Source organism: Microtus pennsylvanicus, chromosome 3 (assembly GCF_037038515.1).
Source record: "Microtus pennsylvanicus isolate mMicPen1 chromosome 3, mMicPen1.hap1, whole genome shotgun sequence".
Taxonomy (NCBI): Eukaryota; Metazoa; Chordata; class Mammalia; order Rodentia; family Cricetidae; genus Microtus; species Microtus pennsylvanicus.
In genome coordinates, this window is record NC_134581.1 from 2,587,298 (window position 1) to 2,600,993 (window position 13,696).

Here is a 13,696-nt window from a genome sequence, read left to right on the forward strand (position 1 = left end):
CCAATTTCTCCCATGCAGCATTCCTTGGTTGTCTGTAGCTCTTTGTGTGGGGCTGAGGACTCATGGGCTGTCTCCTGTCCAGTTTGGCATTCTGCTGTTGGCCCTGTTCAGCTGTCTAAGCAGTCTTGTTGGTGAGATCTATGGGTGTAGCTTCTGACATTACTAGGAGACAATCACACAACAAACTCCCCAATTCTCTGTCTCTTAGTCTGTCCTCTCTTGGGCAACATTCCCTGAGCATTAGGTGTGGGAGTTGTTTTGTAGGTATTCTGAAGTTGGACTCTCCATTTTGATGGGTGTGGTTTTCTGCCATGGTTTTGGCTTCCTTGGCAAGGGCTAAGGACTGCTTTATCAGGGCTAGACCCTGAAGGATGCCTCTGCCAGAGTTTATTATAGTGCTCAGTTGATCCCGGGTTTTGTTTCAGTTTGTGCTTCTGCATGCAGGAGTTCCTGGAGGCTGGGGATATAGCTCAGTGGTAGAGGACTTGCTTAGAGTGTGTGATGGACTGGGTTCCATTTACAACATGGAAGGGAGAAGAGAAGAAAGGAAGAGGGAGGACAGAGAAATGGGGAGAAGGAAAATGGATATAGACTTCAAATTCATGAAAACTTTCTCCTGTTGTCATCTAGGAATTTAAGTTTCTCCTTTTATGTTTAAATTCAGTCTTCGGAGAACCATTAAAAATGGTGGTAAAGATGCTGAAGTGCAGCTCTTCAGATCTGATGGCTTCTGGTGGAGGTGGGGAAGGACAGTCTTCTTTAAGGGGCTGGCCGCTGGGACTTTGACCATGCTCTAGTGAGTATATGAGCAACACAAAATTGAACTTTTTTTTCCTTCTGTTTTGGGGACAATCACAAAGTTTAGGGATAGACCTGGGAGGGCTGGATGTGAATATGCTCAGAGTACATTATGTGAAATTTCCAAATAATCAATAAAAATATTACATAATAAATAGTCTTCGTGTGTCGGGTACAGTGGGACTCAAATCTTGGAGGCCTGTGTTCCATGGCCATTTGTTGAAAGCTTTTCAACCTTAAGTACTGGGCTTTATGATGACATATGATTATAAGTGACACACCGCCATTCTTACAAAATTGTTTTATACAATTGTAAAAGCCTGTGTTATATTATTGTTACCATTTTTAAGTACAGTTCAGTGGTGCAGCCATAATCCCTTCTCCCTCCACCCTTAACCCCTACTCTGGACACCTCTACATTGTCAGTCTGGTGACTGCTAGTACCTCCTGTCTGTAGAATCATCCTATAATGGTCTGCTTTGGTTATCAACTTGCTTGCAACCGGAACCAACCAAAATCCAAGCCGCTGGACACTCTGTTGAGGGATTTTTGATTGGATTATTCAAAAGAAGATTCATCCCAAATCTGAGTCATACTTTTCTTTTTCCAGATAAAAAGACCCAGAAGGAAACTTTGACTTTTGCTTGCTTTCACTGTCTCTGGCGAGTTCATCTGCCCTATGCTGGTTGATATTAAACCAACTTATTTGGGATTCCAACATAGACAAGAGCAGCAGCTCCAGGAATCTTCCAGGCCTCCAGTGTATGATTGGGACTGATGAGATAGCCAACCTCTGGGGCTGAGCAACTAACAGATTTCAGTCTTTCCAACAAGAGAGGAAGCCAGTAAACCTGTCTGCCACAGCCTCTGTTTCAGTTCCTGCCCTCACTTCTCTTCGTGGTGGACTGGGACGTTTAAGGAAATAAACTCTTTCCTCCAAAAGCTGCTTTTGTCACGGTGTTGTATCACTTCAACAGAGAGCAGACTGATACATTTGGCATCTGACCTTCATGGCCGACTGTTCCACAGCACAAACGCAACATACCTTTCAATTGCATCTATGTTATAGATCAAGCTTTCAAATAGCAAGGGGTCAAACAAGAGTAATAGAAGTGAATAGGATCAAAATACATTATGTGTAACTATGAAAATGCCATTGCTCTGTGAGTTCGAAGCCAGCCTGGTCTACAGAGAGTTCCAGGACAGCAGACAATAGAGAGAAACCCTGTCTTAAAAACCAAACAACAACAAAAAAGTCATTGTTTTTTTTTTTTTGCAAAATTAGTACGATAACTTTATTCAAAGCAAAGCAATAATATAGATTCGGAGAGGGTGAAACTGCCAAGGTCGGCAGCAGGCCATGTGAATGGTACTTATGGACCTGGGGCACACACAGTCTGGAGTCTTTTTTTTTTTTTGTTAAACCTATTTTTTATATGCTAACAAATACATTTTCCCTTTTTCAGGATCTCATGTGGCCTAGGCTGACCTCGACCTCCTGCCTCTATCTCCCAGATGTGCCTAGTGCTGGCTATTAAATTATTATTATTATTACTATTATTTGCTTCTCAGCTCTGAATGCACCCTTTGCTTGATTCTCTTTGATGTGTAATTCAGCCTTAAGCAGGGATTTTTGCTTCAACCTCTCTCCCTGAAAAGAAACTTGGGCATTTTTTATAGCGTAGATTTGAAATAGTGTGAAAACATGCTGTAAGACAGCCTCAGCTGATATGGGATATATCACAAAGAGAAGTGAACGTCACTGTTGTGGGATACTTGTATACTGTGTGAAGGTATATTGCTGTGATTGGCGTAATAAAGAGCTGAACAGGGGGCTGGAGAGATGGCACAGTGGTTAAGAGCATTGCCTGCTTTTCCAAAGGTCCTGAGTTCAATTCCCAGTAACCACATGGTGGCTCACAACCATCTGTAAAGAGGTCTGGCGCCCTCTTCTGGCCTTCAGGCATATACACAGACAGAATATTGTCTACATAATAAATAAATAAATAAATATTTAAAAAAAAATAATGGGCTGAACAGTTAATAGCTGGGCAGGAGGAAGAGGCAGGACTTTCCGGAGGAGAGGAGGAAGTGGGATGAAGTGCAGATGAGATGCCAGGGGACATGGAAGCAGGGTGGGCAGCGTGTGACAGAGTGAGGATTAATAGAAATGTATTAATTTAAGTTAATAGAGCTAGCAAGACCAAGGTTTCATAACTAACAAGTCTCTGTGTCGTTGTCTGAGAGCTGGCTGGTGGGACAGAGAAAGACTGGTTATCATTTGATACCAGAGAATTAAGAAGCACTATTGATTTTGTTGACCATGACAATGGCACTGTTGCCACATTGCCTCCATTCCGTTTTACTGTGGGATCTGTTTTATTACTAAAATATTTACACTAAGATATAGAGGAGTTAGTAGCAACTTTCTTCAGAGTCCAAACGAATCACAGCCTTTTTGCCCGTGTTCTAAGCAGCTTAGTCCCTGACAACTGTGTCTCTATTTCACAGAAGATCCTGGCAACAGCCTCCTGGAGTTACTCCACTGCCTTCGTGAGGCTGCTTGTGTTGGCATCTGCGATGGTAGCTAGGTAAATGAGATTTCTGTGCAACACGTGCTGGTACCTGTCAGTGAAAGACAAGGATTAGAGGCTCGTGTTTACTCACCATACCAGCTAGAAGAGAACTGGCTCACTGTGCTGGAATGGTATTCCCCTGAATGACACAGGTCATAAACCCTCTTTTTATTATTTATTTATTTTGCTTTTGACCCACCTGCCTCTGCCTTCCCAAGTGCATCAACATACCTTGTTATTGGTTGTTTTTTATTCTTTACTATTTTGGGCTCTCTTGGGGGGTGCCTACCACCCAGCTTCCAAAAAAATCATACATGGAGGCTTATTCTTAGTTACAAATGCCCAGCCTTAGCTTGACTTGTTTCTTGCCAGCTTTTCTTAACTAATAATCCCACCTATCATTGGCCTTGGGGCTTTTATCTTTCTCTATTCCTGTATATCTTTTCTTTCCTTCTTACTCCCTGTCTGGCTGTGCAGCTAGCTGGGTGGCTGGCCCCTGACGTCCTCCTCTTCTTGTTCTATCTTGCTCCTTCTTCCTTTCCTCTAAGATTTCTCCTTCTATATTTATCTTCTCTGCCTGCCAGCCCGCCTAGCCTCTCTCCTGCCTCACTATTGACTGTTCAGATCTTTATTAGACCATCAGGAGTTTTAGACAAGTAACACCACAGCTTCATAGAGTTAAACAAACGCAACATAAACAAAAGTAACACACCTTAATATTCCCCAACAACACCTCATTTCAGCAACCTTTCGTTTACCTTAGACTCTCATCCATTCTCCTTTCACTCACACAGATGCCCTCTAGTTCAACCAACCATGACTTCTTTGTTGGGACTACAATAGCAGTTTCCTCAGCCCATGGCCTACCTGTCCTGGAACTCGCTCTGTAGATCACACTGCCTCTGCCTCCCGAGTGCTGCGATTAAAGGTGTGCGCCACCACCGCCCGGCCGAAACCCTGCTGTATTCCCAGAGTTGGAGGGATGACAGCATAATTCCATAACTGTTCTAAACCCCCCTAAAGATGCCACCTCCTTCCTACGAGGTCTTAGGTGATAGGTCTCTCCACTTACTTCTGTGTGCTCATTTCCTATGGCCTTCCCTTTGCTAACTTCTGAGCCCAGGGTCTCCTAGACATGCCCTGTGTTTATTCAGTACCTTTACCCTCCCTTACTTACCTCTGGGGCTCAGGTTTTCACCCAATGCTACCTTATTAGAGACACTCTGCACCCCACTCCCCACTTACCCTGTTTGATTTTTGTGCTACTGGAAATTGAACTCTGAATCTCCTGTGCAGACAGGCAAGGTGCTCTATCAGACCCCTGCTTTATCCCATCAAAGCACTTATGATTAAATGTCTTCCCTCTGGATTCTATGTGTGTTTTGCCTGCCTGCATGTATGTATGGGTCCCACGTACATGCCTGGTGCCCAGGGCATCAAATCCCCTGACTATAGTTACAGATGGTTGTGAGCCACTACTACTGGGAATTGAACCTGGGTCCTCTGCAAGAGCAACAAGTGCTCTTAACCTCTGAGCCAACTTTCCATCCCTTCCTTTGGACTCTAGACTCTAGAATGTCAGCTCCACAAGAGATTTGGAATCTTTTGTGCTTCTTATTCCCCAGTACAGCAAACAACAATTCCTAGTCTGTTGTACACCCAACACTTGGGAGGCAGAGGCAGGTAAATCTCTGAGTTCAATGTCAGCCTGCCCTATAGAGCAACCTCATAGAGAAACCTTGGAGAGAGAGAGAGAGAGAGAGAGAGAGAGAGAGAGAGAGAGAGAGAGAGAGAGAGGAGCCCCTTCTATGATCAAGGTGAGCATATGACTGCAGCAATTCTCAAGTGCTTGCCATTCAGGAAGAATTATCAGACTTGGGAAGTGCAACCTCCACAATGTGAAAAAGCAGGATAGGAGATTTGTAGGGCTTTCCTACCACTGCATAAGAGTCAATGTAGGAAAGAAAAATGTGCGGCTGGCAGGCATTTTCTAAACATGAGAACGTGTAAAACTGTAAAACAGCAAACCACCAAATGTTGGAGTCAAACATAAATACCTCAAAATGGAAATTCTGCTGTCCCACTGAGGTATTTAGAGAGGGTTGCAGGTGGCTAATTCTTGGACCAAATTTAGAAAAGGGTCCCATTCTGATGCACCATAGAAAGCACATTAATTCTATCCTGAATAACTATTGTTTTGTTTTGTTTTTTCAAGACAGGGTTTCTCTGTAGCTTTGGAACCTGTCCTGGAACTAGCTCTTGTAGACCAGGTTGGCCTCGAACTCACAGAGATCCGTCTGCCTCTGCCTCCTGGGCGCTGGGATTAAAGGTGTGCGCCACCACCGCCCGGATTGAATTAACCTTTAGTTTAATTTGGAAATCCCTTTGTTGTCCATGTGTATTTCTCACAGACTGACGTCTAGTTAATCAAATGCTCTGACTTATTATTGGGAATGGACATGAAATCCACGAATCAAGAGACCACGGTACTTATCTGAGCCTAGCTTTCGGATGCTTCCCTGTCATCAGTTGGCAGGGCTTATGTGAAAGCCTGAATAAGTCCAGGTTCTACCATAAACTATCTCTGTGGTCTTGAGTAGCAAGTAAATAATAAATAACCTAAAGAGGGCAGGGGACACAGAGTCTGGCTATGTAGTCTTAGCTCGCCTTACTCTTGTGGCCATCCTCACGCTGCAGCCTAACAGGAACTACGACAGTAGGCATGCAGCGTCACCGAGGCGAAGTAACCTCTTCCGCACCTCCCTTTTCTCACAGGTGATCCATCACCCAGACTGCCACACGTCCCCGGTGCACTTACTGGACGCACTCGTTCGCTCGGCCCTTGTTCTGATACTCCACGATACAGCGGATCAGCTGGTCATTCTCCTCCAGGAGCTGAAAGGCGGGCGAAGTGTAGGGTGCCATCAGGTGGGGGCCCCGAGCAGGCGCCGATCTGACCCAGCTCCCATCCCTACCCCGCATCCAGGCTGTCCCCACCGCGGTCCGGCCCCTGCAGGAAACGCCAGTACCAGGACCCCTCCTCGGGGACGCTCACCCGCTGGATGGTCTCCTGGTTGACCTTAGCCTTGCCGCGAAGCCAGTCAGGGGCGAAGATGACCGACATGCTGAGAGTAAGCTCGGAATCCCGAGCAGGGAGCAGCACCGTCGCGAGCTGCTGACGCGCGTGCTACTGACGCGAAACTGACGCCGCGGGGTCCGTCCCCGCCCCAGGAAGGCGGGGCAAGAAAAATAATAATTCGCTGTGGGGCGGGGCTTTGTTCATGATTGGACACACAAACTGTGACGCTACTCTGAGGGCGGGACTTAGCTGGTGATTGATAGCCACGGACTGACCCGCCTCTCCAGCAGCCTGGCTCCAAGGACCTTTCTGAAGAAACTCAGAAAGAAACACAGTTCAGATCAAACCAGAAAGTCTGATATTAATTTTCCTCTTAGCCTGGAAAATACTTGAATGAGCCTAGATTCTCTCTGGACAAGAAGAGATTGCGTATTAGGGGCCAGTGTTAAGAAACTTATCTGCTCTTACAGAGGACAAGATTCCAAGCACCCCTGTAACTTCAGCTCTACGAAATCTAACGCTCTCTTCTGGCCTGCCTGGGCACCCACACACACGTGGCAGATACCCATGAACTGTACTAATTGTTTGTTGCAACCCTAAAAGATACTAGTATTTTCTCCATTTTACAGATCAAAAAATAGATGCATTTTATCTAATCCTCCTGGTCAAATGACCGTCAGACTCTGAGCCTGGGCAATGTGGCTCTAAACTTCATTTAGTGTGAAGATATCGAGGGACTTCGAAGAGCTTCGTTTCTCTGCCCTATAACAGGTCCTCCCCATCCCTCCCGCCCACCCCCAACCCCCTTCAGGCTTGTAAAGCATCAGCTTCCACCTCATTTCCCAGCATGGGGATTCAATGAGAGAAGTTGGGGTGACCTGCCTGAGTGGAGTCAGGACTCTGGTCTCCTTGCCTCTCAAGTCCCCTCATCAGGTTCTCTCCCCTTAGGAATCTCCCAGAGATCCTGTAGAAGACAGCATGGGCAAACGTAGAGCCATGAATAGCAGGATGGAGACCTTGCTTAACGCCACTCTTCCCTCAACCGTTCTGTGAAGACAGTGGAGGAATGACTTTAGCAGGAGATGGTGTTGAGGAGGGGCAGGTGCAGGAGAGGACACTGGTCCAGCCATTGAGAACAAGACCTCCAGGGGAGGAGACATCTCAGCGTGAAGATGGTCAGATTGCAGAGGTGATAGGACTCAGCTCTGAACTCGGCATCTGCTGGGTGGTATCAAGGACCTGGCTGAGGTTGGCAATGTGTGGAGCACAGCTCCGTGCAGCAGAACTTACGGTCCAGGAGATCGATGGTAGGTGGGTCAGAAGGATGCCCTTGCACGGCTGTCAGTGCGTCAGAGAGAGTGTGATCACCCTGGGACTCCCAACTTATGTGGAAGGAAGTTAAAGGTGATTAATGTACAGAACAAAGGAGGGGACACTGGACTAGAGATTTCCCCAGAACAGTTCGAGAGGGAGGCAGAAGATCTGGAGGAGAAGACAGATATCAAATGTCTAAAGTTATAACTAACTAGTCATGGAAGCTGTCTGTGGAGATGTAGAGATTGTGGGGGTGGAAAAGCCGAAGAGGCTGGGAATGGAAAGCCTCTGAAGACGAAGTGGTCATGAGTGGTCATTGATGGGAGATGAGGGCTGGGATTATGGGTAGCTCATCTTCCCCACTTCCCCATCCATTCTCCGGTAGTGCCTGAGACTCACCAGGTGCATCAGACGGAAGGAACACTCGCCAGATCACTCACGTCTCAAATTCTAATATCCCAAGGCTCCATCCACATTTGAAAAGATCTTATTTTGTTTATTTGATTTTTGTTAAGACAGTGTCTCAGGTAGCCCAGGTCGGCTTCAATCTTACCAGGGATGACCGTGAGCTTGATTCCCTAGAGGGCTGGCTCTGCGGGAGTTTACATGGCGCTAGGGGTAGAGCCCAAGACTTCAGGCATGCATTCCGGGCAGACGCTCTCCCACGAGCCACCTACCTTTGGTATTTGTTTTTGTTTTTCACAACAAGGTTTCTCTGTCTAACAGAGCCCTGGTTGTCCTTTAACTCACTCTGTAGACCAGGCTGGCCTTGAACTCACAGATATGCCTGCCTCCACATCCCAAGTGCTGGAATTAAAGGCACCCACCACCATGCCCTCTCTACTTTTATTTTTTTAAAAGCCAGGTGGTGGTGGTGCATGCCTTTAATCCCAGCACTTGGAAGGCAGAAACAGGTGGATCCCTTGAGTTCGAGGCCAGCCTGGTCTACAGAGTGAGTTCCAGGACAGTCTCCAACGTTACAGAGAAACCCTGTCTTGAAAAGCAAAATGAATAAATAAATAAATAAAACAACCAAACAACTCGTTTTTTAAAGATTTATTTTCTATGTATGAATGCTTTGCCTGCATATGTGCAGGTGCACCACGTGCCTGTCTGCATATGTGTACACACACCATGATTTGGGAGCTGGTTGGTGGTCCAGAAGAAAGCTTGATACATTTGGTGTTCCAACGTGGGGCCTGAATTTCCACATAGGGCCTGAGAAAGTTGGGAAAAAAAAGAAAAGAAAATGGTCAAGGCTCCTTTAAGAAGCTCTGCTGTACAGGAAGCACTTGAGTAGATAAGTAGAGACAAAAAGCTAAGTAAAAAACCAACTTCCGGGATTGGGGTGGGTGGTGGGGAGTGGGTTTGGGTTTGAATGCAGCTCCCAGTTAGATGCAGCTCTCAGTTGAAGGAATCTCTTGGCCAGGCCCTCAAGGCCTAAAGCCTGGCTTCCTGGACCCAAGTGGGCACGGAGCCAACCGCCAATGCAAAGCTGCTTAGCAGTTTAAGGTTTGGCTCACAAGGTCAGGAAAGGCTAGAGACAGGCAATAAGTCAGATTCAGATAGGCAAAAGGATACAGTGTGTTTAAAAATGTACATTGGCTTAAGAAAGAAAAAATAAGTATAAACAGTAATGGGAAAAATAGTTTAAAACAGTAAAGTCTTTAAAGAGAGTGAAGTAATAAAGTCCTTAAAGAGAGAGTGACATAATATAAAGTCTTTAAGGAGAGAGTGATGTAATATAAAGTCTTTAAAGAGAGAGGAAAGTAATATAAAGAGGAAAGGCCCACAAAGAAGGAAAATACACAGGGAGGTGGATCCCGCATGGTGTGTTGACTTTGGATCTTTTGAATGTTCATGAGTGAATGACAGCCGCTGAGAGACATTTGATTGTACAAGGGACAGCTAAGGTAAACCAGCCTAGATACTTTAGGAATGTCTTAACTTTATTTTTTTATTTTATTTTTTTTGATTTTTCGAGACAGGGTTTCTCTGTAGCTTTTGGTTCCTGTCCTGGAACTAGCTCTTGTAGACCAGGCTGGCTTGAACTCACAGAGATCCGCCTGCCTCTGCCTCCCGAGTGCTGGGATTAAAGGCGTGCCCCACCACCGCCCGGCAGAATGTCTTAACTTTAAAATGGAAGTCAGAGAATGTATGGTAATGGGGGAGAGGTTATGCTTTTGTTTTCACAGGAAATGAAAGGTTGTGGATTCCTTTGAGGTTTAATAGAGATCAGGTTTGATTGGGGGAAACTTCCTGAAAATCTTGGCTACAGACATGAAGAAATAAACCAAGAAAGACTATAAGACAGGTGACAGATATTCTGGTCCCTCTACTATGGGAACAGTTCTGAGACTGCAATGAATGTTACTGTTAGTTTTCCCAGGACTTGACCATTATCTCAATTTTCTCAAGGTTTGCTACAAACGTCATTGCCCTCAGACAGCAGGAAGCAGTCTGGAGAATGCAATGCCCACATTCCCAAGAGGCAGGGTGTGTAGTTTTTGGTCATTTGGTAGCTTATAGATGTTTGTCATCATTTTGGGGGGGCATATAGATATATAGGTTAAAAAAACAACCATTAACCTCAAATATTTTTCATTGGTGTGGATTTTGGTATATTGATACAAATTTATTTTTTTATATTGTGTGTATGTTTCTACTCTTGTATGGGGTATTGTGCTTATGCATGCAGCTCATTGAAAAATGAAATGTATAACTAAGAAAGGCAGGTTAGTAGTTAGTCATCTATAATAATTAAGCTTGCAGTCATATTAGTGTGTTTTCTAGGTTAAACAGATGTATTTTAGATAGATACATGTGCTCCAAATGCTTTAGAAACCCATAGAACATGACATTTAAGATGCTTAATAACCTAAGGCTTCTCATGACTGTGAGACACGTCTGCTCCCAGCAGCACCAATCAACTTCATAAAAGGATGACGGGCATTGAAGAACCTCCATATGGAGTTCGCTTTCATTGTGGCAAAGCTAGCCATTTGGGCAAGAAACTGCCCTTGTCTTACTGCTGACAGTATGTTGTCCAGACTGGACAAGCAGAACACAAAGGAAAGTGACTGCTGAACTTTGCCAAGACAAAGTGGGACAGCCCTTCAAAATTCCTGCTTCATAGAAAAGTCTGCCCAATATCCTAGGCCTGAAGGTGAAGGCGAAGGCTTAACGCCACTCTGTTGTAATAGGAGCAGTGGGCTGTGTCCTGCCACCTGGCTAGCTTTACCCGAAATAATTACATGGAAACTGTATTCTTTTAAACACTGCTTGGCCCATTAGTTCCAGCCTCTTATTGGCTAGCTCTTACATATTGATCTAACCCATTTCTAATATTCTGTATAGCCCACGAGGTGGCTTACCAGGAAAGATCTTAACCTGCGGCTGTCTGGAGTGGGAAAATCATGGCGACTCACTGACTCAGCTTCTGTCTCCCAGCATTCTGTTCTGTTTACTCCACCCACCTAAGGGTTGGCCTATCAAATGGGCCTAGGCAGTTTCTTTATTAATTAACCAATGAAAGTGACAGATTAGAAAGAAGTCACTCCCACATCATGAGGGCCAACGATGGATGGCCCAGCATTGCAGGGGAAGCTTGGGTGACTGTCCAGGCAGTGAGATGTTTCTGACCTTTCTACAGTTTGGGAAGATATTTGCTCTGCACTTCCTGTTTACTCAGGTAATGTTACAGCCTTCTGGGATCTTTGATGGAGTTGAAGACTAGATAGTTATAGTTACAATTTTCTTTAGTTATGATAGAAGGTAAATTAGGTACAGAACTTTGGACTCATCAAGATAGGTTGGATAATAAAGTGATTCCTCTGAATTTGCTAAATAAAAATGGACTGGATATTGTAAATGTAATTCTTACTTGATAATTACTCCTATTGTATATAGTCGTACTATGTTAAAGTTAAAATCTTTCTTTTTATTTAGACAAAAGGGGGAAATATTGTGGAATATTACTTTAACTAGGCAAAGATCTATAACATTTGTTTCTGCTGTATTTGTTTCACTATGTAAAGATGTGTTTCTGTTTCACCGTGCCTGCCTAAGGCACCTGATTGGTCTAATAAAAAGCTGAAAGGCCAATAGCTAGGCAGTAGAGGGATAGGAGGGGCTGTGGACAGAGAGAATAAATAAGAGGGGGAATTTAGGCTCAAGAGAGGGAGAGGAAAGAGAAAGAGAGGAAGATACCCGGGGCCGGCCACACAGGGTAGGACAAACAGAATGAAAGCCCTGAGGCAAAACGGAGGTGAAGAGAAACAGGTTGAAATCAGTTCTAAGAGCCAGTGGGACAAGCATGCGATAAGACTGAGCATTCATAACTAATAAGTCTCTGTATCAGGTTGATTTCTGTGGTTTGAGGCCAGCCTGGTCTACAAAGCGAGTTCCAGGACATAGAAACCCCGTCTTGAAAAACCAAAATGAAGAAAAAAAATTGTCTGTGTTATGATTTGGGAACTGGTTGGTAGCCCAAAAGAAAGCTTGCTACTGTGGGTAGCTGGGAGTCAAGCCCAGGTCCTCCTCAGGGGTAATACGTGCTCTAAAGTCCTGAGCCAACTCTTCAACCCCACTGTTGGATTTTTTTTTAAAGCTAGGGTCGCAGATTGTGGTCGAGTTGGCCTAGAATTCACTATTTCACCATGGCTAGACTCAAACTCATGACAATGCTTCTGTGCCAGCCTCCCAAATACAGACAATACAGGTGTGAGCCACTACACTGGCTAAATCCAGAATCTTAGAGGCTGAGCATCAAAATTTCTCCATCTAGACAAAGCTCACAGCGGACAGGGCGCCGGCCTCCTTTCTCTAACAGTTTTCCTCCGAGACTGCTATGACCTAGGCTTGCTGAAGCTTGTTACAGACCAGCTCTGACTCAGTGTGGGAGGGATTCTGGCAGGACTCAAATACCAGGAATGCCCAGAGGCTATCTTAGACTACCACAAGCCTCCTTGTGTTCATTTTGTAATTTGTCTGGGGTTACAGTAAGCCCAGTTTCCATTTCCACCCACAAGAAAAATGCCTTTTAGAAGTCTTTACTCAGCGGGGCTCTCTCTACGGAATGGCAACCTGTCTATCCAGCCGCTTGCTGAGTTTGTACCTGCATTAGGCTTCCCCGCAAAGGCAGAACTATTAAGGCTGTTTCTGTCTATATGAGGATTTATCAGGAGAATGCGCTCTTGCGGTGATGGAGTCTGAGAACCTGGGGAGCCCCTCGGGGGTTCACTGTCTTGCACCTGGCCTCGGAATCAGGAAGCTGGGACTGGGGATGTGGCCCAGTGAATAGACTCTTGTCTAGCAGGCAGGAAACCCTGCGTTTGAGCTCCAGCGGCACGCATCTGTAGTCCCAGCACACAGAAAATGGATGCAGGAGGTTCAAGTTCAGAGTGACCCTCGGACACATACTGAGTTCAAGGTCATCTTGGTGAGTTCAAGGGCATCTTGGGGTACGTCAAACTCTGTCTCATAAAATAAAACTGAAGTATCAGTGAAGCCGATGGTAAAACAGCAAGAAGCTGAGGTACTGGGAACCAGGAACTGAGGAGTCACTGATGCAAGGTCTAAGACCAAAACGCAGCAGAGCTTGGAGTTCTGATGCCAAGGACAAGAGAGAAGGCAGGGCTGATCCAGGGATTTGTAGTTCAAGCATTCAATCAACAGAGCTACACCGTCAGCCATACGGAGTACTGTGCACAAGCGAATGTCTCTGAAACACACCAGCTCTCCTTTGCTCATCGGGCTGCTGTTATGGTTTTTGCTACTCGGGGAAGCTTTCCTGGAGCCCCCAAGTCCAAGCCAAACGCTCCTGTAAATTATCTTGAGAAGCACGACTAGTGTTTAGACCCCGCTTTCCCGCCTGGTGCTCGACCCTCCCCTCCCCTCCCCTCCTCTCTGGAGCCAGGAGTGCCTTGCT

At 45.5% G+C, this 13,696-nt stretch overlaps 1 protein-coding gene across 1 annotated transcript; it reads right to left on the minus strand.

Moving 5' to 3' along the window:
• Positions 1 to 3,153: 3,153 nt before the first annotated feature.
• Positions 3,154 to 6,589, minus strand: Ss18l2 (SS18 like 2). Its single transcript, XM_075964105.1, has 3 exons — positions 6,430 to 6,589; positions 6,193 to 6,269; positions 3,154 to 3,423 (listed from the first exon to the last, which is right to left on the minus strand). Exons 1-3 carry the CDS (start codon positions 6,496 to 6,498, stop codon positions 3,336 to 3,338), a joined length of 234 nt encoding a protein of 77 aa, XP_075820220.1. The 5' UTR covers positions 6,499 to 6,589; the 3' UTR covers positions 3,154 to 3,335.
• Between the last annotated feature and the right edge of the window lie 7,107 nt (positions 6,590 to 13,696).

Coding starts and splice junctions, on each gene's coding strand:
- Ss18l2 (XM_075964105.1), bottom strand. CDS start 6,498: ATGTCGGTCATCTTCGCCCCTGACTGGCTTCGCGGCAAGGCTAAGGTC. Junction 6,270..6,429: donor ACCAGGAGACCATCCAGCGG/GTGAGCGTCCCC, acceptor CCCGCCTTTCAG/CTCCTGGAGGAGAATGACCA. Junction 3,424..6,192: donor CGAGCGAACGAGTGCGTCCA/GTAAGTGCACCG, acceptor TTTCACTGACAG/GTACCAGCACGTGTTGCACA.